Source organism: Achroia grisella, unplaced genomic scaffold (assembly GCF_030625045.1).
Source record: "Achroia grisella isolate CSIRO2021 unplaced genomic scaffold, CSIRO_AGI_Agris_v1 utg628, whole genome shotgun sequence".
Classification (NCBI taxonomy): Eukaryota; Metazoa; Arthropoda; class Insecta; order Lepidoptera; family Pyralidae; genus Achroia; species Achroia grisella.
Genome location: NW_026712968.1, coordinates 585601 through 609374, shown reverse-complemented (window position 1 = coordinate 609374; position 23774 = coordinate 585601). Strand labels below are relative to the sequence as shown.

General features: G+C 32.8%; 1 protein-coding gene across 7 annotated transcripts in view; it reads left to right on the top strand.

Moving 5' to 3' along the window:
* LOC131849008 (segmentation protein cap'n'collar-like) overlaps positions 1 to 23774 on the top strand; it is a 147822-nt gene that overhangs the window by 51582 nt on the left and 72466 nt on the right. For all 7 annotated transcript variants that reach the window (XM_059198981.1, XM_059198980.1, XM_059198984.1 and 4 more), the window contains exons 3-5: positions 5795 to 5869; positions 6547 to 6690; positions 7157 to 7202. In XM_059198981.1, coding sequence (XP_059054964.1) covers positions 5795 to 5869; positions 6547 to 6690; positions 7157 to 7202 — 265 coding nt within the window. The remainder of the gene's footprint in view (positions 1 to 5794; positions 5870 to 6546; positions 6691 to 7156; positions 7203 to 23774) is intronic.

The following is a 23774-nucleotide window of genomic DNA, read 5'->3' as shown; positions in this document are numbered from 1 at the left end:
CATCCAGTCTTTTCCTGCTGTTTCTTTTTTTTTCTTATGTCATCTGCTTATCTTTTTTTCTGCTGTCCTACTTTTCTTTTGTCTGTCGTCTCTGCCATTTTCTTATATATATATATATATATATTCTTTGGCTATCACTGGTCTCTTGGCTTATAAATTTTTCATTTCATTATATGGCGTCATACAATCCAATCAATCACAATACTATTTAAATGTTAAATAGGCATTACTATATGTATTTATACCTGTACATATGATACAATCTTCTTTTGTACATATGATACAAACTTATATATTCCTGTCATAGTTATACCGAAATCGCCATGCACTGTCCTCTACAGTACAGTAGATTCACAGAAGATAATTGGAAGTGTGGCACCGTATAGGAGTGCTATCTTCATAAAACTGACTAACTTCAGTCTCATCCTCTTTGGTAACAAAGTTATATTAAATAAAACAAACCACATGCTTATAAAGGCATAGCATAAAACACCAACAATCAGGAATTCTCATAAATATATAACGGTTGTATAGAATGGGAATGAATTTCCATGCATGGAAAGTTATGCAGCCTATTAATAACCACATTACCAAGGTCATCAGCAAAGTTTTCTAGAATATCCATATCTCTTTACTTTCCTAACAATCTTGTCTGTCTGTGTCTCATAATTTTCTTCTATAATAATTTTAAAGCTTATGTATTTTGAATATCTTAACATTGCCTCCCACAGAGACTATTTAATAATAACTAATTAATATACAGAAACTTCATTAGTCAAATCATAAAATATTTTATAATCCTGTAGTATACAAATACATAAAAGGTAAGTTACATAAACCATTTAAAAATAGTATCCAATTTTCCTTTCTCCTCTATTTCACCATATCACAGTTTACATGTATTCACTTAATTCTCTCCCATCTGTCCATACCTATATACAACAAAACAAAAGAGTGCTATGCACTCATTTATTTCCATCCCTCTGCCATAATATCTGAATTATAAAGTTTATTATCCAAATTTCACAATTCTAGACCACACTGTTTGACACAATCCATGTGCTAACTTCAAGATGAGTTCATTATTAACTCATGAATGCTTTAAATCAGTTATTATCATCTTCTGATATACATTTATTTATATTAATATTCAATAATATATTTTATATATTCTATTTTTTATTATCTGTACTTCACAAATATATAATACAATTTGAATTTAAACAATTATGATTTCCTCCTTGGTTGACATTTCAATTCCAATACAGATTTAACAATGAATCTGTCCACTTTATAGTTTCTTAGTACTGTCATTCTACAAATGACACTAAATAATAAAACTCAATGGATAACTTAAGCTCAGATCCTTGCAGCAAATCTTCAGTTCATTAGCTTATGCAGTACACAAGATTGGACAATATAGCAATACATTGCAATATATTACAATAGTCTATTTTCATTATTGTGATAACAATTGTCTTATGTTGTACATATTCATATTATAAAATCATGACATTTTGTGCAATTTACTGTATGGAGAGTTATAACTCATCAAAAGGCAAATACTCTCACTGTTGCAACTCAATATATATATCCAAACATTCTGTATGTACACAAATATTAACTTATTTCCAAAAACTTTTATTCATATTCATAACACTAATAGTAAATTTAAAGACAAACTTGTTGCTCAAGTATTGTTTAGAAAATTCAACAGGTTTCTTGTATAATCAATAATACAATCAAGAGCCAACAACATTCATTTCTGGCTTTACCAAAAGCTTTTCTTTAGGTTAAAAGACAACTTCATAAATTATAAAACTAAACTAAAGTCAACAGGTCTTTTGTACAATCAAGACCCAACAACATCCATTTCTGGCTTTACCAAAAGCCTTTCTTTAGGTTAAAAGACAACTTCATAGTTTACAAAACTGAACCATGTAAGAATAGTCTTACCTGTAATCTATCACTTTCTAACATGTCACATATTAATTGGGTGCTTATAAATTCCAACAATCACTTACTAAACATTGTCTCCAATGACAAATGTACATAGCTACAGGTACCTCTACAGGATCTTTAAGTACCTTTATTGATCAACAATGGCTGCTAAGGGCCATTCTAATGAATTTCAAGAGAAGCATCAAAGAAGTGAACCAATTGCTCAAACATATAATACATTCAATATGAGCATACATATAATATATAATTCCAGCATAATATGACACCTTTGAGGAATTGGATATCATCTCTAGGTGCTTTTTCAACACATTAATAATCAATATCATATGATTATGATAACCTTGAGGATCCTAATAGATCTCAATTGGATTTTATACTAATTAATAATTAAATAAGGAACTATTAATAATAATAGTTTACAGTTATTCAGTTTTTAACATTGGAGTTTACTACCAATTGTTAGCCATTGCTATATATATATATATACATTTATAAAATTCAAAACACAGCAAGAAATAAATATAATAATTGTACTATCAGAGTTAAGTACTATTTTCACTGAGCTTCACAGCTAATCATGAGATAGCATCTAAAATGTCTTTAATATGTAATATTATGAAATATAACATGTTATGTAGCTTGTATCAGTTTATGTCAACAATATACTGTGTCTATCTATATTAATATGCTTTATTAATTCATTAATAAACACATATCAAAGTATCAACCAATATAATATATATATGACAGTATCTCAATTTGGGACTATAACCACAATCAAGACATATACCTGGACTATGCCTGTGATTGTCATTTATCTGAAATGGGATCATCAAACATATATGTGTACCTATGTAAAGAAATAATAACAATTCTTCAATTCAATTCACGTAGAACAAACACACAAAACTGAACAGTAAGTTTGACTAATTTACTGTGAATTAGCAACAAACTCAGCAATACCATTACACTGTTTATATGTATAACATGGTATGTGTTCTCATGTTCAACCTGTATGTCAACATAGTTAATGTAACTGTTTCTAATCTGTTGATATCCTATCATACTCTATCATAGGCATTAATAACATAACAATAGTTACTCTGTATTTTAAACTAATTAGATATCCATGTTGTTTTATACTTAATGTATTCATAATACTTCTTTCTTAGGTATATTGTATATCTCAATATCGTGCTACATGTCATGTCATTACTCTCGCAAGTTATCGTACATACTAAATCTATTTAATATGTAGAAAGCAATTCATCCAAAAGTTCAATAAAACAAGTGAGATACTGCGTTTAATGGTATGCGTGTTATTAACGTAAACTCACTTACCACAACTTCTAGTCAGAATTACCTTACGGTCGAATTTGTAGGCGGGATTGGTACCGCTTCTGAACTTTTAGAATCACTAGTATCCTGACGACTTAGGCGTAATACCGGTTAGTCAGGGAGAGAAACACCTCAATGCCTACAATATTCACAATTACCTATCTCTTATTTGTTTTTATAATAATATAAACACTTCAACTTTTTCGCTCCAAAACTCCCGCTGCTTACGTTCCATCATCCGTCATCCACTTGTCAATGTCACATAGATTACTTTGGCTCTGGCCTCTGACGTTCCGTTTCAGGTTACATGATTATTGACTTTACCATTTTTAATTAATGGTGCGTCACACGATAGTTAACAAACAAGGGTAATTTACCTGACTTAATTCTCATCTTATAATGCTTCACTGGTGCCCTGCCAGCGTATACCGTTAGCGTAGGCGGGTGCATCACTATTCATCCATGAAAATGGTCCTCATTACTACACTTCCGCCACGTCCCATCACTATTGCAAAGGGTGGATCAGTCTACAATAACCGGTTTTACGTTATACCTACACACTGAACTTCGATCACAAAAATAAAGCCTTTGCGCTCTATGGGTGTCAAGTGATTTACATCAATATGTGATAACAAACACACAAATGCCATTTAAAACTAGACCTTATTAATGTAGAACAAAATATATAATACATTAACATACAAACTAGTTTAATACGTATGTCAATCGCGTCTAATTTAAAACAATAAAAGAACACAATCTCGGCGATGAATAATCTAAAATGATTCATATTGTTTATTCTTAAGATTGATTTTGATTTGGGGAAGAATGTAACTTACTTTTTTATGTAGCATGGATAAAGCCAATTAAACATGGCGGATTAAATGCGTTCAGTAAAATTTAATTGTATTATTCTGTCTGCACTTATTATAGAGATCTATATTACAAACAGAAACATGTGATAGACTTTGTGGTAGATAAAGTAAACTGCGTGTACATCAGTCTTACATTTTTTAGCCGCCATCTTCCTTTGTAAGCTGTTTCAATTGAAGAGAGAATTTGACATCTTAGTTCTTCATAGTGAAAATTTCTTTTTCTGTCTACTCTGATGCTGTTGGCCGCAGCTGGCCTTTACATCTTCACCGGACGTTAGGGGGCGAGTGCAGATGGCACTCAAAACCAAAGGAAGGACTTATGGAGCGGCTGAAGTCCAACTCCCGCCTGACGGATACGACTTTAGTCTGAGGGCACCGCTAGGGGTTCAGCTTGTTATTCCAATTACATAAAAAAATGGAGTACATATAATAAATATTATTCTTTAATGACTGTATTCATATGGGATAGTTTGAGGCATTGTCGACTGTCGATGTCATGCTGAACAAAAAACTTGATATTTCGCTCTCAAATGTATAAAACCAAAATGCCTTAGCATGTTGGATTAAATTAAAAAAACAAAAAATATATAAGCATATTTTTATATTTATATATAAAATATAAATATAAAAATATGCTAAAAACCAAATTCCTTATTATTTATAACATATATTCAATTATCTGTCTCACTCGAACACGCTACACAACTTCGGATGTAAAACGATGTAAAACACAGATGAGGTATGCGATAAAACGGCTATTACTGAAGACGCCATGTCTGAGATCGAGTTATAGATAATGAGTATTTATTTTTTGTTGGCCCGCCATGAGAATACTCTAGCTTGTCGATGGTCAGATTCAACAAGTTTGAAAAAAAGATGTCTTCGATTGTAACGCGAAACGTCTACAATGCGTTCCAAATATGAATAGTGGAGTTAATGACCTCCGACCTCGGCCGGTAAAATAAACTACGGGTTTTCTTATTAAAGTCAAAAGTATTCTTTCGTGTAGAACACTACGCTGTGCCCGCGGTTTCACCCGAAATTTGTAGCTTATGTGTTCTTCTGATGTAAGAAGCTATATTACTGTAAAGTTTCATCAAAATTCGTTCGGTTACCACTGAACGAATTTTGCGTAAAAGAGTAACAAACATCCATCCATTCATACTTTACAAACTTTCGCATTTATAATATTAGTAAGGAGGTAAGGATTATTCTATTTAGGAAAGACATCGAATATTTCAGTTCATTTAGACAATACTAGAGTAAAATATTCTATTTTCGCGCCAATGATAATTAGGAATGACACATTTAAATTTGACAGCTGTACATTTTTTTCATAAAATGTAATTTAATCTGTCGAAGACATGGCTTTATGGGCTGACTCCTTTTGCGTTGCCCAAAAACCGAACCAAAAAAAGCTATTTAATATAATTTAGCGAAGAGGTTGCATATGTTCATTCTTTTTTAAATGAGACTATCTAGAATTTTAACAAATCTCAAATAAACATCAGATTTGTTTATTGTAATTTTTTTTATGTAACATCGTTTTTATAAATTTTTTATTGTAAATGTTTTATCATGAAATTCCGTTTTAAAATGTTATTTCTCTTTTGTTACAGGACATGGACCTTATCGAGGTCCTTTGGAAGCAGGATGTGGATATGGGCTTCTCTCTCGAGGACCCTGTCCAGCCGGTGAGTTTAAATTTTTTATAGTGATACCTGAATTTTTTTATATCTGACCCGCGTACCTCTATTTTCCTCGATTCTTTAACATCTTTCATTGCAGCTCCGCTCCTTTTGGTCGTAGCGTGGTGTTATATACAGTTGTATATATATTTTATTTCTCGTCTTAATGTTATATGTAAATTATATCTGAACAAGTAGAAGACTAGCTATATGCCGCGGCGTTACGTGCGTCGAATGTACATAGCTTGTATGACTCTAATAATGAAGCTATCTATTGGAGACACCATTATTAAAATCGATTTTTTTTAATGTATGATAATGGAATGCACCCACCTGCGCTGATGGGTTACAATGGCTGGTACCAGTTAAGGATGAGGGCAGGTCAGGTAGCGTATCGTGACATATAAGCCAAAAACTTTTAATGTAGATTAGGTCAGTCCAAATTACAAACAATCCCATTTACTCCTTCAGTTTGGGATTTTTAATGGTTGATAATGTAATGGTGCACCCGCCTGCGCTAACGGTTTATGCTGGCGGGGCACCAGTGGACGACGACAGGTAGCTCAACATAACGAATTCACCAAAATGTTTAATGATGGGTACCAGGGGGAGCTACGCAGAGGTTTGGGATCAGAATGCACTGAAATTAAAAAAATATAAAAAAGTTGATGGATTTTCATCAGGAGGGTCCTCAAGCGACGAAGGTCGTCAGTGACGAGTTGGATAAAGAGCTCCAGCTGGCAGAGGAGAAGATACAGCAGAAGAAAGAAGAAACGGAGAAGATTGAAAAGGTGAAGGCGTCGCTGTTGGATACTGAAGTTAAAGAGGTATGGTTTTATACTTTTTTTACTTATATTTAATACTAGTTATCGAATTTAATTGTATTTGACAGGTTTTGCTGATGTAATAAGGTAAAGTAAATAAATAAATAACTTACGCTACATTAGAAAAATAAAGTTAAATTCCACACGGACTAAGTCGCAGGTACAGCTAGTAAATGATGGCACTCCAAACCAAAAGAAGGACTTATGGAGCGGCTGAAGGACAACTACCGCCTGACGGATACGACGCCAGTCTGAGGGCACCGCTAGGGGTTCGAACCTCGGCTCAGGCCGTCGTAATTTTGATCCCCGTTTGAATTGGACGATCGGAGGGGGTCTACCGAGCGAAATGTGGACATGTCAAGTGTTGCGTGCACCACCACCACCACAGTTGACAATGACTCTGTCTACCCCATGCGGTATAGTAGTCGTGAAGGTATATTATGTAGTTTGATAGCCAATTTTGCTTCAGGATGATCCTTGGGCGGGACTCTCGTATACTGTGGACACGGAAACTGGTGAGTTATTTTTATATTAGTTTTTTTATCAACTTCGAAAAGTAAATTAGTTATTATATTTAAAATGTATTCTAATGTTGGTATTAGAATACATTAATACTTATTCCCATATAGATTAATAATTATATTTATTTAGAATTTATTCTAATACTAAGTAACTCAGAAAACGTAGTTTTGTAATATATATTAATTTTACTATTAAATAAATAGGGATAAAAGAATAAAAATGTAGATATAGGCAGGTAGTTTTTAATTATGCCGAATAATAAAAAAAATTACCAAAAAGAATTAATTTTGAATTGGACCACCCTTTTCACTTAGGGGTATGAAAAACAGTTTATGTCCGATCCGAACAGTTTATCTCAGACCTACTGAATGTACACATTTCATAAGAAACGGTCAAGTCGTTTCAAACGAGTTTTGTTACAAACGTTGTGACACGAGAATTTTAAATCAAATCAAATCAAATTTATTTGCACTAAACATAGGTTTACATTGGTTGTTATTGTAATATAATGTCCCATTATGTTTTGCCTCGTTAGGCATGCAAAATATATAAATTTTGCAATATATTAAATATTATTTAATTATTAAATCAATTGTCATCAGAGAATTACAAATACATATTATTATTATTATTACACTGTTATTAATTTAAAAACTCGTTTACGGAGTAAAAACATTTGTTGAGTAACCAACTATTTAATTTATATGTCAATCGTCCTCGTGGAAGTGTCGTTATATCATCTGGTATTTTATTATATTTATATATTAGGATTATAGAGAGAGAAAAAGAAAGAGAATGCAGAATTATAAAGCGATTTTGGGTATATTTAAAAATATATTTGTTACTTACAAACCTTTGTATTCATAAGTATGATTGTTTGTATCGGTCTGGGTGTTTTCTATGTATAATATGAATGTATTTACAAAATATATGTATATATAACTGATAGAAATAGTAAAATACATTGTTTTTGGTAAATACATACATAACATACATAGAAAACACAGGGACCAATACAAACATTCATATCAATACAAATGTTTTCATCGCCGAGGAATCGAACCCGCGACCATGAAGTAAAGCGGAGTGCTAAACCACTACACCGAGGCTGTCAAACAAAAACATAAACATAGGTAGTAACCTTTTTGATTTATATATATATTATATAGGGTAGGGTTGAACCCTACGTATTTACAACCCCTATTGTAAAGGGGAGTCTGCAAGCACCCTCGTGTATATTCTGCTTGGTTTGTATTGAAATTGTTTGTTGATTGAACTGGTATTAGCTGTATGTAGTATAAAGAAATGGTGCCCGTGAATTTACATTTTAGCCGACTTAAAAAAAGGAGATGTTTCATGTGTTTTTTATGTATTTTCAGTGATAAACAATTGTAAATCGATTTTCACGGAGATTTTTTAACCAAATATGTATTTTTTTTGTCTGACATGTGAAATACTAGGTTTAGTTATGTTTGGCTTTGTTTTGTTTTTGTCTTTGAAATTAAGTAACAGTGGTGGATATAAATGCATTAATTTCTGAAAGTTACTTACTAATCTATTACTACCCCATACCTACTCACATTTTAGGGGGTAGCAGTAACAAAAACATATATATTTTTTTAAATCGATTGACGTAGAAATAAAAATAATCTTTATTCAAATAAACTCATTACAAGCACTTTTGAATAGTCATATTTTTTATTCTACCACTCATTCGGAACGCAGACTCATCACAATAAGAACTAGCGAGAAACTTGTGTGTTGCTCTTTTAAATAAATCTTCTTTTTTAATAAATAATTACACTATAATAAGTAAGAGGCATGCGATAATCAACATAGAAACCGCTACTTATTCATTCTTAGTGCAATCAGATAATATTGTCAGCGCTATGAATTTTAGGTAATTTTTTTCTACAAAAACATATAATATATTGTTTTAATAATCCAACACGCAAATATTTTAATAATTCTTTTAAAAAGTAAGGAACCAAGGAAAACAGAATGGTTTGAATTTATGGATAATGGTAACACTACAATACTTTGTATGGTTATCACTGTATGTATGTATGTATGGCTGCATGCTCTGTCCTGATCCCCATATTGTCATACATTATGATTAATGTACTGCCAGAGAACGTCTCAATCCTGTGGGAGTTGGATCATTAATAATTTTATTGTTGAATTAAAATCAATTCATACCCATCTCTCATTGTTGTGAGCAGAATTGGGGTTTTGTTAAGCTCTAAAGTGTATAAGGTATTACAGGGTAGGGAGGTAGGTATAAGTATATAGAATAATTACATAGTTCATAGATTCATTTGTTCGAAATTATCATTTCAAGTACACAGAACTGTGGCATATTTATTTATTTATTTAATTCAGGCTACATGGCCCATATATTAAATACTTTATAGACTAACATACATAAGAAATAATAATAAAATATGTAAATAAAATTGTCTCTATGGTCACGGCACTGACGACGGCAATCTGCCACGGTAGCGCCGATAGACCATATACTGGCAGCTTCCGCTACCAAGCAACAAAATGTTGGAACATCCCGCCACCATTCAGACATCTGACTACCGTACACAGTTTTAAAAAACATCACAAAGAATACTTTACTGTTTGTATTAAAAAAACAAATTTTAGTCATTCCACAGAAATTTCTTGGCTAGCGGTTGCAATCTCATATAATGATTTTTAATATTTTTTTTCTATGTTTTGTCTTATTAATATTTTCTTTTTTTTTTTTCGTTTTATCATTACCACTCAGTTAAAATTATATCAAATTATACTCTGAACTATTTACATTATTTTTATTATACAATTATATTGCTCTTTTTATGTCAATTAAAAAACTATATTATTAATAAAAGCATGTATGTACTTATATACAAAATTAAAGGTACTTCAGTAAAAAAAACAATATTACGATAAAAGAAAGTATGTACAGTATGTAAATATATGAAATAGGTGAGTGAGTAATGAAAGGCGACTAAATATGTATGTCTACTAATATTATAATATGTGGTAACTAATAATATGTGGTAAAATCTACTGAACCGATTTTGATTATTGTTTAGGTGTTGGATAGTCCATTTAAATCACAGACTGAACCGATTTTGATTAATATTGAAGTGTTGGATAGCCCATTTAAATCACAGCCATAACGAGTAACCGTAGATAACTGGTATACAGAATATAGGTTAATTTTATAACTTGGGATGTCTCTTTCAACTACTTTCAAGCCCCTTTGACGGAACAGTTAGTGAAAAATTAACTTAAACAGTTAATTTTTTTATTTTATTTTTTATTAAACATGTAAATGTATGTAGTAAGACCTTAAATAGAGTATAGTGTATGTTAAAATATTCATTTATAAAAATCTTTAAGCCTTTTTGTGGTTCTGGAGATTAAAACTTTCAAACAAACAAACCCTTCACCTTTATATGTTAGTATAGATTTATAGAGAAGGTAATTGAGTTGTATTGCCTGTAATACATGAATGGTTGGACGGCAGAATACTTAGCAATAGTGAAATTGTTTAACAATGCGACAGATGTTATCGTAAAAGAAATATGAACATACAATAGGAATTCCATTATCATCAAAGGCAGCGCTTACAGAAATTCATAATATCACCAATTCTCGAGAAAAAAAGCAACCATAGACAATCCTGCGAGGAAAAAAGGCCCAAAGTATTAATCACAGAGAACACTGGCCGCGACGATGACTTGTGGAAAAGTCAAGTTCGAAAAAGAATGATTCTTTTTTTGAAATTCGAACGCGGCTGTCACTCCCGCTCAGCGGCCAGTTTTGTTTGAACCCTTGAAACGTATTACGGGTCGCGTCTACAGTTCATTTTTCCGAGCGAGCTAGGGTAAGGATGTATCAAATTGAAGTGGACATGTTTGAGCTCATTATTGAACAGACGCCGCTCCGACCGAAAACGTGTCCTTCTCAAAATTTCGAAGATAATCGACTTTTATTATTGGTTTTTTTATCTCTTTGTTCAAAATTGGAACGTTTCGATCACAATTCAAATTATATTTTTAATGCATAAATTATTGACAGATTGAGAACAAAAAGTCTTTTAAAACATTATATCATTTTAAAAGTTGCTGAAAATTTTATTTGTATTCTATGGGTATTATTATTACAAGGAGGAAGTTTTGATTTTTGAACTATCTGTTGGTTAACACAAACGAGTTTAAAAATTTTGTCACTTTTAGAAAGGAGCTAAGTTGACTTAGTACCGAATATAGTAGGTTGTAATTTATTTCCTAAAAAAAAACTAACGCGTTGCAATTAATTATTGCTTACAATGACTATGACAAAGAAAGAAAAAGTTTACAAAAATGAGTTGAGAAAATGTTGTTGAATATTGTTAGACGAAATTCAAATTCTATATTTAAATCAATGTAAGCAACAAACTTTAAAGAAAAACAACTATTTATAGCCGAAAGGAAACAACACTATTATTTTACATTCATAAAGTTATAAATTTAAAATTAATAAACAACGAATTATCTTGGTATGATACCGTTTCTGTTCAACAGAGTTTACAGTTAAAAACTTTGTTATTGTATTATATTTAGATAAAACACAACTGCAGTTGATACATTTCGATGTTCTTTATTTAAATTTAAAATCAATATGGCGGGAAATCACAGAAAACTTAAAAATAATTATGCCTTCTTTAAACTTTCTTATTGTATTTAGGTATACGAAACACAACTGCAGTTGATACATTTCGGGGTTCTTTATTTGAATTTAAAATTAAGATGGCGGGAATTCGAGCCCGAACTTAAAAAATAATTATAACTTTTTTATTCATTGCGAGACGCAAGCATAATAATATACGGTTATAATATTTATTAGGCACCCGGATTCGTCTACGAAAATGTTTAATTACATGTATCGATCGAGGGGGCCCGAAATAGCTGACTCATATGACTAATGGTACATCACGCTAGCACGGGGGGTGGGCAGATCCATTGGGGATACATTGCAGGCGGAACTACCAACTGACGTTTGTATAAAAAATATTTTTATAAAATTCCATATTTCGTTTCATGGAAGTAGGTATCTATGTTTGGTTCCTCAACTGACTTATATACGGACTTGATAGTAACAGGAAACCGCGTTTTCCACGCATTAAATAGGCAGGCAGACCACATCACTTAACATCAGGTTAGATTGTGGTCAAACGCGCTCAAATTTTAATATAAAAAAAAGGTAGATCTATAGTCTTTAGTCTATGTTCTTTGCTGATTATTTCCCGTTTTATACTTGTTTTTATTTTTAACTAGCTACTCGCACCGGCATCGCACGGGTATGAAATGAAATGAATATTTATTGAAAATGTGGTACATGTGTGGTTTTTAAGATCTTTAGAAATAGAAATAGAAATAGAAATAGAAATAATCTTTATTCAAATAAACTCATTACAAGCACTGAATAGTCATGTGTGGTTTCATCACAAGAAGAATGAGATTGTTTAATAGATGTTTTTTTAGAACTAGTTTCACACATTTTGTCATTTCTGACATGCAACAGACAAAACAGATGTCAATTTTGGTTATTATTCGTTAGTCAATATTAAGTACGTACATTATTTATAATATGAGTATGTCAACTTCGTATTAATGAAATATTTATAAATTATACATGTCAATGTTTTTAATTAAGTAAGTACTCCTGAACACTGTATACATGTATTAGGTATATATATATGAACCTTCCTCTTGAATCACTCAATCTATTAAAAAAACTATGAATGATTTAAGCATACATAAGAACAGACAGCGACAGCGACTTTATTTTATACTAGCTTTTGCCCGCGGCTTTGCTCGCGTTAATTTATCCCCTTAGGAGTGGAATTTATCAAAATCCTTTCTTAGCGGATGCCTACGTCATAGTAGCTTTATGCATGCAAAGTCTCAGCCCGATTGGTTTAAAATTGACAAACTTTCATCCCCTATTTTATCCCCTTACGGATGGAATTTGTCAAATGCTTTCTTAGCGGATGCCTACGTCATAACATCTACCTGCATGCGAAATTTCAGCCCGATCCGACCAGTGGTTTGGGCTGTGCGTTGATAGATCACTATGTCAGTCACCTTCGAGTTATATATTATTTTATACTATGTAATGATGATGGTAATAAAAGAAATGTACTAATCAATTGAATTTCTTGCCAGTTCTTCTCAATTGAAGTAGGTAACCATCCGAACTGGACGGTAGGGATAAGGATAAAACAATAAGCATAACATATTTACATATACATGATTTTTTTATTCATCTGTAAATATTTGTTTTTTTTTTTTATTAAAATCATTATATATATTTTTTTTGTGTTATATATTAGGTATGTAGCCGAACTGGACGGTAGGGATAATGATAAAAAATAAGCATAAATTTATTTACATATAGATACATGATTTTTTTATTCATCTATAAAGATTTTTTTTGTTATCAAAATAACTATAATTTTTTTTTGTTTTATGTGTAATGCAAATAAAAGTGTATTATATCTATCTATCTATGTATATTTATAAAGTAGGTTGTTCATCTGTAAAAATTTTTTTTTTTTTTTTTATTTTTTTTTTGGCTTTATATATAATACAATAAAAGTGTATTCTATCTATCTATGTATATGTATGAAGTAGGTTGAATGCCCTTTGCAATGATAACGAACATAACCTATCGCAGTCATCAAAACAGTCTCTATTTAGATGACTCACAAATTTTCCAACAAAATGTTTAATCATCATGCTTGGGCGTTTTCTCGTACTATGAAACACCCTGAACGCTTGTAAAAAAACACTCTACTCTATGGCATGTACGAGTTTATGATATAAATAGATTTGTTGTGGCGAAACTACAGTTATTGATTGATAAAAAAAATCGTAACGCTACGTCAGTATTATAATGCTGGCTGGTTATATTAGGTAGCTGTATGAGCCGAGTCCTTTTGCCTTTGGGATAACTGAATAAAAAATAGATAATTCAAATTCAAATTCAAAATATCTGTATTCATGTAGGTCTATTACAGACTCTTATGATATGTCAAATCTACCGTCAGTTCGGAATGATATCGAGATGAGAAGAACTGACAAGAGACTCAGCTCGTATTCTTTTCAAACAAATGTTATACATGTCTACAATAATATAAATTCATTTTTAATGTTATATATGTAGTAGGTATACTAGTTGACACGCTCATCTTCGTCTACCTCGCATTTTCCGCGTGTTTGTAACATTTTTCATTACAGCTCTGCTACTATTGGTCGTAGCGTGATGTTGTATATATATAGCCTATGACACACACAAATAACACGGCTTTCTATTGGTATTTAATTTTCTACATCGGTTCAGTAGATTTAGCGATTATACAGCTACAACATCAGGAATTCACAAATTTTACATATTATAATATTAGTTACTAGTTATGGCCGCGGTTTCAGTCGCATGAAATTCGTAGCCTATGTGTTGTTCTAATATATATGCTATATTACTGTCAAGTTTCGTCAAAATCCATTCAATAGTTTTTCAGTGAAAGAGTAACAATCATCCTTCAATCCATACTCACAAACTTTCGCGTTTAAAATGGGTATTAGTAAGATATGTTAGATAACAGTTTAGAAATGTCCGATTTTAGAAATAGATCGTTAAAAATTAAGTTTCAGTTTGTAATTTTACATTTTAAAAATAGAACGATAAAAATTTAGTTTCAGTTTCTAATTCTACATTTTAAAAATAGAACGTTAAAAATTTAGTTTCAGTTTGTAATTGTACATGTAAGAAATAGAACGTTTAAAATTGGAATTATGGATTTTAAAAATAGAATGTTTAAATTGGAAATTTGAACATGTCAAAGTAATTATGGTCAGTGGCGTCTGTATGGGACTGTGTGTAGGGCGCTGGGGTCAGTGCAGTCAACGATGTTGGTAATTAAAGGCGCAATATGTAAAAGTAATAATATATTATAAAAATATATGTCGTAACAAACTATATGAAAGCAAGAGCAATAGCAAGGATAATAACAAAACCATAGCAACCGGTATAAAATATAAATATTTAAAAATAAGGAGTCCTGTACAGCGTCCGTTGTTTTTTGATACTTCTTCGTTCGCTAAGCGTTTCTTAAAAAAGGCCAAATCTGTAATAATGGAGTGGTGCACCCGCCTGCGCTAACGGTTTACGCTGGCGGGGCACCATTGGAGGATGATAAGATGAGCATGAGGTCAGGTCAGTTAGCACATCGTGATAAATTCACAAGGAATTTATCACGATGGTTTCCAGGGGGAACCGTGTGGAAGTCAACCCACCCCATCACATTGCTGGTGATGGAGTAATTATTTCACATTTCTGACAAGTCCTTTCCTCCAGAATTTAGACTATATATAATCTAAACAATAAATAAATAACACTGAACAATTTATACAGCGCCATCTAGTCCCACAATAAACAGAGCTTGTGTTATGAGTACTAGATAACTGTATATTACATATAACATATTACATATACATAGAAAACATCCAGACCGATACAAACAATCATACTCATGAATACAAATGATTGCATTGCTAAGAATCGAACCCTCAACCATCGCAAGGAAAGCGGTCTGCTGAACCGCTAGACCACCGAGGCCAAATATGCCTTTATGAACATTACCGCAGACATCACGTTATCATGTGACCGTATACCACTCATGCGTTGCCATTCCAGTGGTCTAAGATGTTATACTGTCTTATTTTCTATCTAAGATGTTATATGTCATATAGTATTTTACTGATTCTTCTACCAAATGACTAATAAAGTAAGAAATAGAAATAATCTTTATTCAAATAAACTCATTACAAGCACTTTTGAATAGTCATATTTTGATTCTACCACTCATTCGGAATGCAGATTCATCAAAAGAAAAATTTAGCAAGAAACTTGTGTGTTGCTATTTTTAATCTATGTTTTTATATAAATAATTACAGTATAACAAGTAAGAGGCACGCGAATCAACATAGAAATCGCTACGCACTCATTATTAGTGTAATCAGATAATATTGTCAGTGCTATGGATTTAAATTTTTTCTATAAAAACATTATTATAGTTAACGAACTCTTCAATTATATAGTAAGCTTTTTTGCAAAGGAAGTGTTTTATATGACATTTAAATCTTTTTTCAGGCAGATTTATAACAGACTCTGGTATTTTATTGTAAAACCTTACGCAATTGACATAAAACGAATTACTAACTTTAGCCAAACGACATTTAGGTAAAATCAGTTTGTTATTGTTACGTAAGCTTTTATTGGTGCAATCACTAACTCTTTTGAAACTGTCTATATTCCTTCTGGCATAGATGATATTTTCATAATCAGGCTGCTTGGCGGCTGATTTGAAAGACAAATTTGCACAAAAACCTAGCCCTAGCTAACTTTAATGACAAGGAAAGTGATGGCTCTCCGTGATGCGACTTTAGGTAAAGAAAGCCCGTTTCACTGGTTTAGACTCTCACTGAAAATACTATAGGGACTTACGTATCTGTCTATCTATCTATACTACTATTCTTTTTATACTACGATGATGGTGGTATGGAACAAGCATACGGCCCGTCTGATGGTATACGGACAACGTAGCTTATAGACGCCTGAAACACCGGGGTGTCACGTGCGCGTTGCCGACTCTTAAGAAACCTTAAAATACCCTTCTTGAAAACCCAATGCTTAGTCTGCCGAGAAAACCTCGGCAGGTAGTTCATTCCACAATCTAAGTGTACGCGGGAGGAAGCTCCTGAAACCGCACTGTTCGAAACCACTTAGGTTCCGGCGTGTGGCGATGAATTGTATTACGTTGCACAGATTCAATTCAGGTTTCATTCAGGAGACACAATTACAATCTAGGAGAGTTCGGCTTCATACATAAAAAAAATTCTTTAGGTTGATATTTACTAAAATAATGTAAATTTAAGATATGCTATTCTATAGCTTTGAAAATATAAGAAGGAATAAAGGAATTTGAGGCATGAAAGAACCAGTAGTAATTGGTATAAATCCGTCTTACCAGATCATTGTTTCGAGAACAATCTATCCAGAAAAACAATTAATCTACGCCAAAGAAAAATCAATACCTTACGAACGCGCCCAAAAAGCAAGATGGCGTCGCTGGAGCGCGGGAAATCGCCCACAAACCATTTCATTAAAATAAAACAGCAGGGAGACCATTAATAAAAGCAGAAAAAGATTAATGCACGAGCAACACAATGCGTAATAAATTAAATGGACGTATATAAATTTACTAAAGGGAGAGCTACCCCTGTCGGCCATTTTGTCATGAGACGCCCTCTGATTGGCCGGCTCGCTCGCTAATCAATAATTTCCTGCGTATTATCAGAAGGGTGTAACTAACCTTCTAAACGCAAAGCAATTTGAACTTTTGTGCTACGGCGTTGTATACAAATTTAAATGTAGAATGTATTTTATAAAATATACATCCAAAAACCAATTTATTTCAAGCGTGGAACATAATATACTAAGATTTAAAACAATAGGCAATTCGAATATTATCTTAAGAACATGTAGGTGTTCTCTTTCAATAAACGATTTTGTTGCAATGGTAATAAGACTCAAATGCTTATCACAGTCTGCTCGGAACAAGTTTTCCTCATATAAATTAAAATGATTAATACCATACCTACATCTCCGAGGGTTTATTAAAACATATTTAAAGATTTTCGACTTTATGTCGAATATATTTAAATTCGTTTTTAATATGCATATAGATAACGATTTTAAATTGAAAGAAATTGATTACATTAATTTCATTGAATTCGAATTTCGTCTTTAAATTAAGTCGTTGAAAGTTAGTTTTTATGTGACTGGAAGATTACAACGGAATTGAATAAAAACGGGTTCTTTCGATTTCCAAGAGAAAGGTGTGTTGACTTCATGTAATTATTAATTTCTCTTAACTTTACGATTGGAGTTATAGACGTATGCACCTTGCACCTAAGCCTTACCTATAGGATCATTGTTCTTAAAACTTACAACAAGCAAAACAGGATAGTTTTATTTTTATTATTGCTTACGTCACTAGAAACAATATGTTTTTGTATTAATCTGTGTTACATATTTTTTAATGCGACATATTTGCAAGCAACTGTTTAAAGATTAATTTTGAAGGTTTTGTCCACATGTGCAAGTCGCTGCAATTACAAAACAATTTTTTCTGAAACTGTGTATACCTATTTCTTTGTAATCTTATCTTATCTTAATTAATCTTATTTTTCTAAATTAAAATATCTTTTATAAAACGAAAGTAGCCTAAAGACTAAGACCTGCCAAAAAAGTCCCATCAAAATCGGTCCAGGCATTTCAGAGATTAGCCGGAACAAACAGACAGACAGACCGACAATAATTGTAGAAAATGCTATTTTGGTGTATGTTCCGTATTTATATTCATATGCATGTAGTAAAAAACGGTTATTTCAATATTACAAACTGGCACTCCATTTTTATGTAGATTGTTCGGATTAAATTTTCGGCATTCTCATACAGTTAATAGTTAAGGGCCAACTCTATAAACCATAATGTTAATTGGTTTATGAAATACAATAGTTATATTAATACGAGAAGCAAATTTTTTTTATGGTCATGGTACGCTAGCGGGGCACCAGTGGAGGTTGACCTAACTGGATTATAATAAACAATTCTATTACTAAAAATCCCCTTTTCTTTTATTATTTATATACTCTTTATTGCACCAAATGAAAATGAAAAAATGAAAAAAATGTTTATTTCTTTAAAAACAATTCAGTTACAATAACATAGTGTTAACCAAATAAATTACATTAATTAATATCAAAAGACAGCCTTATCGCTTATGCAATCTCATCCAGATCATTTGAGTAGAGGAGAAAACACAGAAGGTAGGTGGCACTAGAATAGAAAAAAAAACTGAACAATAATGTTTTAATATAAATATAAGCCGTGTAAATAAGAAAGTTCACTTCACTCGAGAATTAACTAAATAGCTACTACTTGCATCTTGAAGGTTTAAAGTAAGAAAAAAAGGTTAAATTATCAACACATTAGCACTTCAAAGATAAATGCAACCCTTTTGTCTTTTTTGTTGCGCCGCACCAAGGCAAAAAATCATGCAGCCGAGCTCCCTTTTAAGATAATAAGATTTGTTATATTAATTGTACAGCATGGCGAGATGGCATTTTTTTAAATTGTTATACATTTAAAATCGTAGTATTGGTGACTTTCTTCTCTCTCTTTTTATAATTTACCTCTTTATAATATTTTTATAGTAAATAGTTGTAATTTATCTCATTTTTCTACCGAGTCAGTAAAAATGTCAAAACCGACAAAAATTACTTACGCGGTGTTAAAACTTAAACGTAAAGTATGCGTTTTATAAGAGTTGGCTACACCCTTATGAAAATTGAAAAAAAAATTTAAACCATGTTATATTCAGTTTCTTAAAAAAGAAAAATTACACAGTGTCACAGAAAAGATTATTTATTTAATTTTAAAGGACAGACCCCTCTTAATCAAAACAAAGATTTGTGATAAAATCTTTAAAATAAATATATGCAAGCAATTACTTGAAGATATGACCTGCTGAAAAGAAAGGTTTCACAGATTATTAAAAATATTATATTGCTAGTGACCTGGTTCATGTTTTAAGGACTTCGAAATTCAAATTTTTAAAGAATATATCTTTCCATGCTACGTTGAACTTTTGTTTTTTTCATTTGGCTCCGGCGGTTTGTATTGCCATTAGCCATACGTTGAACTTTTAAACATGGAAAGCGAGTCAGCATGACGTCATAAGATGGCCGCAGTTATCAAATCATATGATATAAAGAGTTCGAAATTCAAATTTTTACAAAATATATTTTCTTTACATAATTGTTATGCTTGTAATACATAGTATTTACTCTGCCATGCTACTGAAGTTTTGGACATGGAAAGCGAGTCAGCATGACGTCACAAGATGGCCGCCAGTCATCAAATCCTATGATACGAAGAGTTCGAAATTCAAATTAAAAAAAAATCTTTTTTTACACATTTGTTATGATTTTTATACATAGTAGGTACTCTGCCATACTACGTTGAACTTTTGAATATGGAAAGCGAGTCAGCATGACGTCACAAGATGGCCGCCAGTCATCGCCTATCAGCGATTTGGTTATGTTAAAAGCAGATTCATATAAATAAATAATATTTGTAAGATGGTTTTCGGTTTAAAGGTGAGACATGACAACGAAATTACAAGGTACAAAGGCATGGGATCCTAGTCTTCTGGAATGACAACGCATGAGTGGTATCACGGATTTCACGTGATAACGTGATATCGGTTGTGTTGTTCTTTTGTATATAAGTTCGCTATATGTACATTTATCTTATTAATATTATAAACGCGAAAGTTTGTAAGTATGGATGTTTACTCTTTCACGCAAAAACTACTGAACGGGTTTTGATGAAACTTTACAGCTTATTATACATTAGGATAACACATAGGCTATATTTTAATTAGAAACTAGCTACTCGCCCTAGCTTCGCCCGGGTGTATCTATTGTATATATAAACCTTCCTCTAGAATCACTCTATATATTATCAAAATCTGTTGCGTAGTTTTAAAGATTTAAGCATACATAGGGACGGACAGACAGCGACAGCGACTTTATTTTATACTATGTAATGATTTAACGCAGGTGAAATCGCAGGCACAGTATATGTATAAAGGGATATATAGTGAGCAGTTGCCGTGTGCTAAATATATAGATAGGGCAAAGGTAAGGAACACTTTCACTGGCCGCCAAGTGTACCAGTCAGCATGACGTCACAAGATGGCCGCCAGTCATCACCCATCAGCTATTTCGTAGTTTATTGAACCCTGAGGGATACCATAGGATTTTGCATGTGTAATTGTTTTATATAAACAACACATACATGTACATGTCTTATACATATAAACCTTCCTCTTGAATCTCTCTATCTATTAAAAAAACCGCTTCAAAATCCGTTGCGTAGTTTTAAAGATATAAGCATACATAGGGACGGACAGATAGCGACAGCGACTTTGTTTTATACTATGTAATGAAATGTCAAACAAAGCCTTGAGGATGGCAAGTTTTATGACGGTGACGCTTTATTTCCGATGGTCGCGGGTTCAATTCCTCGCACGGTGCATACATTTGTATTCATGAATATGATTGTACTGTCTGGTTGTTTACTATGTATATTATTTACTAGCTGACGCGCGCAACTTCGTCTGCGTTTCATTTACCCACCTTTTGGAATATTTTTCATTGCAGCTCTGCTCCTATTGATAGTAGCGTAATGTTATATAGCTTAAAGCCTTCCTCAACAAATGGACTGAATGACTGATGGATCCAACATAAAAATAATATTTCAATTCCAACAAGCAGTTCCTGAGATTAGCATGTGCAAACAAACAAATAAACTCTTCAGCTTTATAATATTAGTTTAGATTTAGAAAAAAATTATATATAAGTATTTAGATTTAAAAAAAAAAACTATATTAATATCAATTGTCCAGTACCCATAACACAAGCTCTGCTTACCGTGGGACTAGATGGCGCTGTGTCAATTGTCCAGGTTTATTTTTTTAATGAATTATATTTTTATTTCTTATGGATGATAATGGAATAGTGCACCCGCCTGCGCTTACGGTAGCAGAGCACTAGTGGAGGGTGATAAGATGAGCATGAGGTCAGGTCAGTTAGCACATCGCGGTAAATTCACCATGAATTTATCACGATGGTTTCCAGGGGGAACCGCGTGGAGGTCAACCTAATATATTGCTAACAATCCCCTTGCTCCAAGTGAATGATAATGGATTGGTACACCAGCCTGCGCTAACGGTATACGCTGGCGGGGCACCAGTGAGGTTTTCTCACGACACTACAGTATGGGGTTTTTCAGGAAGGGTATATTAAGGTTTCTTAAGGGTCAGCAACGCACGTGACACCCCGGTGTTTCAGGCGTCCATAGGCTACGGTAACCGTTCACTATCAGATGGGCCGTATGCTTGTTTGCCACCATAATGGTATAAAATAAGTGCAGGATAATAGGATGAGCATAACGTTAGGGTAGTACCTACTTAAACACATGATGGTGAATTTTAATAGATATATATGTCAACACGCTGACAGCCCCCCTCCGATCCCCCGTCCAATTCAAACGGGGATCGAAGTTACGACCTGAGTCGAGGTTCGAACCCCTAGCGGTGCCCTCAGACTAAACTCGTATCCGTCCGTGACAGATTGCCGGTCAGTTGGACCTTCAGATTATTATTTCTTATGTATGTTAGTCCATAAGTCCTTAGCCTGAATTAAATTAATAAATAAAAAATAAAATAAACTTTGGTTTGGAGTGTCATCTGCACTCGCCCCATCGTCCGGTGAAGCTGTAAAGGCCAGCTGCGGCCAACAGTACACATGATGGTAAATGTTGACTGACGTTTAAATACATTATCACATTACCAGTACCACGGACATCACGTTATCATGTGACACCCATGATACTCACGCGTTGCCATTTCCGAGGAGTAAGATGTCACGCCTGTAATTTTTTATCCTGTAATATTTTTATCCTGAATTTTTTTTATCCTGCAATTTCACTGCCTAATCTGCACCCTACAACCGAAACAGCTTCCAAAGCTTGCTTGATAGCGGTCAAGCTGCTTAGAAGTAGTTGAGACTAGAGGCGGAAAAGGATTGTTAGTAATGTAGACTAATTACTTCATTGCTAGCAATGGAATATCAGGTTGACCTCCACGGGGTCTCTCCCGGAAAAATTTGCAGCCATAGCCCTTATGTCACCAAAATTAATAGGATTATTTGTTATGTCTCTTTGTATGTTTAAGTTTACCATGTAAACTGTTCATGTAGTCAGTATTATAAGCCACTAAAGTGGTTATTTTATTTTTAGACTAATTATTCCCACGACTTCGTCCGCGTGGAATTTAACTATATGTTTTAAAATAAAAGTAGCCTAAGTTACTCCTTATTAAATCAGCTGCCTGCCAATAAAAGTCCCGTCAAAATCGGTCTAGCCATTTCATTGATTAGCCGGACCAAACAGGCAGACAGACAGACTAAAATTGTAAAAAATATTATTTTGGTGTATGTATCTACTGTATTAATGTTCATATGTATGTAGTAAAAAACGGTTATTTCAATATTACAAACAGACACTCCAATTTTGTTTATATGCATAGATGATTTAGAAAGATACATTGTATCTTTTGTCTATTAGATATTATCCATAAAAAAAATTGTGACTGAGATACTCACACATGAGGGTTTACAAAGCCAATAAATACAATTGTTTGAATCGCAGAAATCGAACCCGCGACCATCGGAAGTAACGTGTGAACCACTACACCACCGAGTTTGTCATTCAAATTAGCTTTTTTTTTAATGACATTGTGTCCGCTCTTGAACTGTGTTAATTGCTTCTAACATTCAATCGAATCTCATTCATACGTGACCGACAGCAATACCTACAAAACACAATCGAAT